This window comes from Electrona antarctica, assembly GCF_951216825.1.
Source record: "Electrona antarctica genome assembly, chromosome: 21".
NCBI classification, from domain to species: Eukaryota; Metazoa; Chordata; class Actinopteri; order Myctophiformes; family Myctophidae; genus Electrona; species Electrona antarctica.
The window spans coordinates 23,766,396-23,774,796 of record NC_136802.1 but is presented as its reverse complement, the minus strand read 5'-3'; the positions used below and the strand labels follow the sequence as shown (position 1 = coordinate 23,774,796).

At 42.4% G+C, this 8,401-nt stretch overlaps 1 protein-coding gene across 1 annotated transcript in view; it reads right to left on the bottom strand.

Annotated features, from left to right (window-relative positions):
- LOC306914294 (ankyrin-2-like) overlaps window positions 1–8,401 on the bottom strand; it is a 98,018-nt gene that overhangs the window by 68,599 nt on the left and 21,018 nt on the right. The window contains exons 4-6 of the mRNA XM_079491291.1: window positions 6,420–6,518; window positions 6,080–6,178; window positions 4,879–5,064 (exon numbers count right to left, since the gene is read on the bottom strand). Coding sequence (XP_079347417.1) covers window positions 4,879–5,064; window positions 6,080–6,178; window positions 6,420–6,518 — 384 coding nt within the window. The remainder of the gene's footprint in view (window positions 1–4,878; window positions 5,065–6,079; window positions 6,179–6,419; window positions 6,519–8,401) is intronic.

Below are 8,401 nucleotides of genomic sequence, written 5' to 3'. Positions count from 1 at the left end.
GTAAAAACAAATCAAAAGGTAATTCTTTGGTATAAGAAACGAAGACAAGCTGATTGAACAGACGTACAGTACACACAGTTATGGACATAAAACTACACAGACATTTTTAGTCACCCCATACAGTACAGCATTTACAGGACGAGACCAGAAAGACCACCATCAAATCATATTGAAATCATAATATTACGCAGAACTGGGGACTGTAGGTTTTGGTGCACTATGTTGACTGTACGTCATATCAGTTATATCATGTTAGGCACGAGAAAAATATAGATCAAAATAGATATGGAAAGTGAAGAGAGATTGCAGAGCATGTTGTACAGTATATTAAATTGTTGAAATGCTTGCCTTACCTTTCCGTTCTGTAAGTCACGGTCCGATTTAATGTGAAAACATTGTTTACAAAAGTGTGAAGAACAGAGACTAACGTGATGGTTTCAAAAGAGTTAAACATTTAAAAAAGCTTAAAATGGTGCAAATTAAGATATAGCATAGATGCAAACATGCTTTTCAGGTCATTCTTCAATCCTCTTGCCAAGCACGTCGCAGATTTTGATTAAGGCTTGCATGCCAAGATTTGGAAATAGAAGCCATCTCTAATCTCCATACTAGCATGCTTTTAAATGAATGGGTCAGGAGTCACGACCCACGAGACCCCAGATCATGTAATCCTTTATATTCATCATGTTTTACAATAAGACTTTTTTTTTAATGGTCGCCTTATCTCAAAATGCATCTCTATAAATCATGCAACACAACGTAAACATAGAACATAATGTAGACTCTAAGACAATATCATAGCATGGTACATCGCTTCAGCACTATAATCACACATTTCAGTCATAAGTATGTATGGAATAGTTCCAATGATTTTAAAGAAATAAGATCATGGAAATGAGAAAACAAAACAAAGGCGTACTTTGTGACGATACAAACAAAACAAAAGAAGGTTGACAATGAATAGATACACGTATGTAAAAACAAAACCAAGCAAACGTATAACCAAAGAGTGCGCTCGGCATGTGTGTGGGCACACAGTAGACTCCATGGTAGCCGTGCATGGGCTTATACTCAAAGCAAACTCAGACCAAACTCAAGGGAGTAAAAAAATATATATATAGAGAAACTCATAAGTGGTCCTCATCGTGGCACCATGCAGTGCTGTGGAACAATGAGGAGGCTCAAACAATGAGAGAATGAAGGGAGGAATATAAGGGAGGGCTTGTGACTATGTAGTGGTGGTGGAGATGTGGAGATGTTTAGTAGGAGGGTGTGTGTGTATACCTCAGTAGTCCTATTGACCATCATCTGAAGCACAGAGGAGCAAGGGAGGGAAACATCATTCAGTTAGACAACTTCACGTACGCACGCACGCCGTAAAGCGGACAGCAGCTCAGGGGCTAGGCTGTACAGTGAGGTATTATATTGGCAAGTGACGTGGCTGGAGTGGTACGATTTACTTTAAGTTGCTCTCAAAACTGTTTTGTTTTTAACATAATCATGTACACAGTACATAGACTCTGGAGTGGACCCCGAGTGTGTTTGTAGTTGTTGTTATTGGGGTATAACACATTTGCACACACGTGAAATTCTTCCATGCTAACTATGGGGAGCAGTGGCTGGCTGCCCGGGGAGCAGTTAATTATGGCTTAAGTTCATAATCAAGGTCAAAATTGAGCATTAGAAGAAGAATTGGTGGACATTATCAGTAGGGTCAAAGTCACAATAAAGGTCAGGGTTAAAATGATGTAATGAGCCATTATCTCAGGAATTACCAAATGCAGAAGAAGATATTTCGGTGCAGGCAGGGTTTGCAGCACCAGCTGCATTTGTTATATTTGTTCATAGATTGTTCTGTATTCAATTCAAATCATGTTTTATCCTGACAGGTTATATATGTGAAATTATTGACTGTAGTCTTCAATAATACATAATAATATAGTAGACTAGGAAGCATATTATGCAATCCTAGGTGCTTCCTACTGTGGCAAGTCTACAGTATAATATACCTCCTGTTTCTGCACAGAGGTCAGTCTTGTCCTCAAAGCATGAACTGATTACACTGATTTACGTCACACTCGTTCACGTGTGTGTGTGTGTGTGTGTGTGTGTGTGTGTGTGTGTGTGTGTGCGCGCGTGCATGAGATGCTGCCATTTATAGACGTTCTCCTAGGTGTTTCCTGTGACTCATGTTGAGGACTGCATCGCTACAGCTGAAACATTCCATTTCATGTCTGCATAACCCGAGAGAGATACACGTTACTGTACTGTATGTATGTATTGTATTCTGTTATATAACAACACACATTATGGCCGCCCTGTGTTAACGACATTTTCACAGTACAATAAACTAAGCGTATGTAATATTTAACATTGAGGAGCACTGGTGCATCAAACATTTAATACAGGAAATAGTTGTTCAACTTCACTCTAGCCACGCCACTTAAAGCCACCATCCGGTATTGGAGGAACACTCATAGCTGTGTTGGGGTTTTGCCACAGCTCTGGTGTTCCAACATCAACACAAGTTTTTCTTATAATGTACATTTTGAAATCATTATTATATTTGCGTATTGGTACAGTTGGAGGCCATCGATATTGTCCTTTTCTTTTTGCTGAGTTTTGCGTGATCTGCGCAAAAGGACAGTTAACCCATTTTGGGCGGGAACCCCTTTTGGTGTTTTAAACATTATGTTATAATTTAGCTATTGAAAAATAGCAGATCTACAAGCTCATAGCGCGCCACCGAGTGGCGCGCTACGAGCTTGTAGGTCTGCTATTTTTGAAAAATCGTGAAAATATTTATTTCAGAAAACTGGAGGATTTAGAAGGATTTTTTTAAATGTTGAGGTCAGGCCTAAATGGGTCAAATGATAAGGGACAATATCGGTGGCACCCAACTGTACATTCTCCTTTATCTGGCAACTCTGCATGCATGCAGATGTTTGAGCGTATGGTCAGCCAAAGAGCAATAGCTCTTGGTCCTCATCAGGAATTCAGTGGCTGCCTTACTCAAGGATGCTTCAACAGCACAGACATGGGACTCAAGGATGCTTCAACAGCACAGACATGGGACTCGATGGGTTGTGTAGTTACCTTACCATGAGGTATCTCCAAACAGTGTTGATATCGTCGACTATGACAAAAATGTTCGTCGACTACCTTTTTTCACTGACGAGAACTAAGCTATTATGACAAAAACTAAGACTAAATATATTGACAATTTTGTCAACAACTAGACTAAAATGTTAGGAAGGGACTAGTGGACAAGAGATCCGGCATAAGTCATTTTACATAAAATAGCAGATCTACAAGCTTGTAGATCGGCTATTTTCAGCAAGGGTAAAATCAGTCATTGTGACGGCATCAATGCCCTCCAAAATACATTTTAGTCGACTAGTAAATCTATAGACTTAGTCGACTAAAACACTAAAACATTCCAGGTGACTAAAATGTGACTAAAACTAAATGAAAACTATTCAAGAGACTATGTCAAAATCAACACTCTCCAAATATTGGAGAATCGTCAGTAGATGCGCTGTTGATTAGAAATTGATAATCCAAACAGGAGCTCCTACAGTATATGAATGCAAACAAAGTGGATTCTGCCAACAATACGAAACCGGCGATATAGCATAATGTTTTTTGAATGAAAATGCCCAAATCCTATTGATTTTACTAGTTGACTGTATGCTGTGTTGGGTTTTGCAATGTTATTGGGAAGTATCTGCTCTCAAAGAGTGACTTTGAGAGCAGTTTCACTGTGCAAGTCAACAAGAAGATTATTTTGGAATATAATGTTCTAATCAGTGGAGCAACTACTGAAGATATCTTGCCAATACTTAAATCAGTGCAAGGTAACTACACAACACAAACCTCTACCAAAGTGTATAGCTTTAAAAAGTAACTCAACTGCTGTTAAGTTGCACTGGTGGCCAAACCCCAGATGTGATGTATACCACCCATCGTTCCTCAGGTCTCGCTTGTTAAACAGGTACAATTACATTTGACTTAGGATCTCTACTCATTAACCATGTTGCCTCACAGTGGTGGCAACAGTGGTGTGAGTCCCCAATACCGGATAGACGTTTTGTCTCCAACCCAGTGAAGACAACCCCCCCCATTGGTGCATGCAGCCCACAACGTTACGTCACCACCATACCACCTGCAGCACAGTGGCATACTCCATGCAGTAGACACAGTGCTACACTTAGTCACCCAGCGGGTGAAGGGAGGGTGATGGGGGGGGGGTGGGGAGGGGTGAGAGTAAGTGTGGGGGAGAGGAGGAAGAGGCGGTTGACTCAAAGAGAGGGATAGACCCAGTTAGTGGCAGGACCAAAGGGCACTTGGCAGGTACACAGATACTGAAGGAGAGAGGGAGAGAGAGAGAGAGAACAGAACAGACAGAACAGACAGACAGACAGAACAGACAGAACAGACAGACAGACAGACGCACAGACAGATGGAAACACAACTACTGATGCACTATAGTCCGACAGATACTCTATACAAACTTTTAAGTTTAACATCAAATCAAAAGTCTGCCTTCGTCTTTTCGCAAGACGGCTAGAGTACCGATTCGCAAGTTCGATTCCCTCTCGAGTTCACACCTTCTCTCAAAAAGTGAGAAACTTCAAAAACTAAAATTACATTGCACATTATTGGCACGTCAACACATCGACACATTAGCAACCCACATCATGCCAACACAATGACCCAGAAACAGCACTGACTAAAGGCCCTATTTATGCCCTATTCATCACAGGTATGTGATGAGGTGACCACCTTTTCGATGGTCACCTCATCACCTAAAACCGGAGTATGAATAGGCCTTTACAGCAGTGGTTCTCAAAGTGGGGTCCGGGGACAACAACGCACCTTGGACTGGACGTCAGCGTTGTGGTCGTTCTGCAGCAGCAGCGCGGCAGACTTGGTGTCGTCCTTGCGGGCGGCGATGTGCAGCGCGGGCAGACGCACCTTGCCCTTGGTGTCGTTCTCCAGCAGGACGGACACCACCTGATTGTGTCCCTGCTGGAGGGCGATGGCCAGCGGCGTGAAGCCGTCCTGCATGCAGGGGACAGGAGCACAGAGTTACAGTTGGGTGCCACCGATATTGTCCCTTATCATTTGACCCATTTAGGCCTGACCTCAAAATTTTAAAAAATCCTTCTAAATCCTCCAGTTTTCTGAAATAAATATTTTCACGATTTTTCAAAAATAGCAGACCTACAAGCTCATAGCGCGCCACTCGGTGGCGCGCTATGAGCTTGTAGATCTGCTATTTTTCAATAGCTAAATTATAACATAGTTTAAAACACCAAAAGGGGTTCCCGCCCAAAATGGATTAACTGTCCTTTTGCGCAGATCACGCAAACCTCAGCAAAAAGAAAAGGACAATATCGATGGCCTCCAACTGTATGTCATGAAATATAGACTGCAGGGGTTCTCAACCTGGGGGTCGCGACCAAATTATGTCGGGGGGGTCCCCAGATGTTTTTGCAACTGAATGGCTCAAAAATGGAAGTTAAGAGTTTACAAAGTAAGTGCATTTCCCTTAATGATTATATCTGGTTTCAGTATTTATTCATGATGTATTTTCTCTATTATTAAGGTTATTGTAGCGGTCAATTTCTATTGGGGGTGGGGAGGGTGCAGGGGTCGCGAGACATGGCATTTCGGGGGTCCCCAGCCAAAACCGTTGAGAATCCCTGAACTAGAGGGCGGACCCCCCCCCCCCCCCCCCCCAGCTATTAATTTTAGTGAAAGTTTGCTCACTGGTGTTTGAAGCACCCGGAAGAACACTCTACTTGATTTGTCTTGATTTGGGCCAATATTTGGTGCCCAAATGCGGAAGTGCTAACTCGCCTGAACACGCCTGAATTGATTGACAGGTTCTAGTAGTCCATCATATTTATGATAATTGAAATGTATTTGACTCATTCATTTAAAATTCTGGGTATTTCCCATGATTATAAATCCAGGCACGCACGCACACGCACACGCACACACACACACACACACACACACACACACACACACACACACACACACACACACACACACACACACACTTCCTCACCTCTGTAGCGGTGCTCTGGTTGCCTCCATTCTCCAGGAGGTATCGTACCACATCCATATGGTTTTCCTGGGCAGCCATGTACAGGGGAGTAAAGCCATTCTGGAATACACACAGACATGACATAGCGGTCAAGCACTTCATTAACACAATGCAAGTCATAGTGTCTGTGTCGTCACAAAGTAAATGTTGAGACCGGTATCCTGAACTGAATTACTCGCCTCATACATATTTCCCTTTGTCTGATCTATTGGGTATTTGAGGTAATAAAAGATGTGTTGCTCTCATTCAGAGAGTAAAGATGTCTGCTCAGAAATGTACTGAATGCCACAGCAAGGTTTACCTGAGACTGTGAGTTGATGTCAGCACCTCGTTTGACCAGGACCTTCACAACTTCACCCTGACCAGCCAGAGAGGAGATGTGGAGAGCTGTGTTTCCTTTCTGGAGGAGAGAGAGAACACACAGGGGCAATGAGAAACACAGAAACACAATGCAACACCACACCAAGGTTTCAGAAACACTGAAGGCATTTGAGGAACCGAATGCTAGCATTTAAAATCAAGCTAATAATTACTGATGATACTTTGTATACCCAGGGTGCTTCCAGTGGCCCAGAGGATTATGATTTGCAAGAATAAAAAATCTAGAGCTCATTTAAGCGATATTACACGAGAGGCTGTTTTTTAACGTCATTAATGCACGCCTGCGTTTCCGAAAGGTATCGCAGCAGTGTATAATTGCAATAATAACAGTTAATCATAAATGTTGATCATAAATCACATATGTCATCATTTTAATGACATATGTAGTCCCCACGACCACAAATGTCCCAAGAAACTAGCTAGCCTAGCCACTGAGTCCACTGAGCCGTTCCTTTGCGCTGGTTTAAGGAACGGCTATAAGCTGTTTCAACCAATCAGATTGTTTCCTCGAAACGACCTGTTGTATAATTGTCATTCACACACAGAGATTTGTGGATTATATATAAATAAAACACACACACAAAAAACATCATCTGCCAACTCTGATCAGCGAAATCCACCTGCTGATAGTAATGGAAAATTATTTGGCAGCACTGCTGAACAGACTGTTTGCTGTGTAGTCACGTGTGGGATTTCCAGAACCTGCCTGGACTAGGGTTGCTATGGTGAGTTTGTCAAGCTGAATCCTTACTTTAAAGACGGGGTGAAATGGTTAAATTGGGTATTTTATTTTGAAGTTTCACCCTGAAAAGCCAAGCTCACTGATTTTGAACCAGTCAGAACGTCGCATCCCTCCAGGCTACGGGACGTGGTTCTGCACGCGCACACACGAGCAGATCTGTTTGTAAACAAAGTCAGAGCGACAGGCAGCAAAGCTCTTGGCTTATTCTACCCTATAATGTTTTCAGACACATACAGTATCTTAGCGTGCTGCTAGTAATACACTGTCTGGATGTCATCTTGAATGGGATTAAAAACGGAGTAGTTTGTAATCAAACCAAAGGACGGAGGACGATGCAGCAATGGGAATCAAACGGGTGAGCTTCATTTTTATTGGCTTTTATTGATGTGGGCCTCGACACGTCATCACGCAGCACGTTTTTGTTTTCAGGAAGTAATAAAAATTCGATTTTTATGGACTATATAAAAATACAAAACATTTCCCAATTATTTTGCATCCATTGTTAGGTATGCCCATATGATGACCACGGATGTGGAAAGTGTGACCTTTATAATAGTGAAATCATTTTTAGATATGCCAGGGACAGCAGTTCTGTTCCCTAATAGACAGAGCCACGGATTATCTGATGAAAAACAGGTAGTCCAAACCACCTGGCTGGTCACATGCAGTAATTTTGGTCTTTCTGTGATTTGTGACTTAACATAAATTATAATCAGTACTACCACTACTATAGTCTCTGAATTACGGACCCTTAACTCTATAACTTAACTGGTGGTCCCCGGTTGAGAACCGGTGCAGTAAGCTAGCCATAAAGCCATAAAGATACAGTAAGTAGTTAACTTCTTTTGCTTCCACCATGGTTGATGATTCTGGACGTTTTTTTGTGGCTTTCGCCTTTATTTTATATTTTTCATGGAGGGATAGACAGTAGGCTGACAGGAAATGGGGAGAGAGATGGGGGGGTGACATGCAGTAAGGGCCGTCGGGATCGGGAGTCGAACCCGCGGCACACTGCCAGGCTGGATTACCAGCCAAGGTGCCTGGACCACTGAGCCACGGCCCAGGCCATTCTGGCCGTTTTTTAATGTCTGTTCACATCAACAACTCATTGACAACATGATGCTATTTTGGGAGTCTAATGCCATCACCAGAGACTGTGA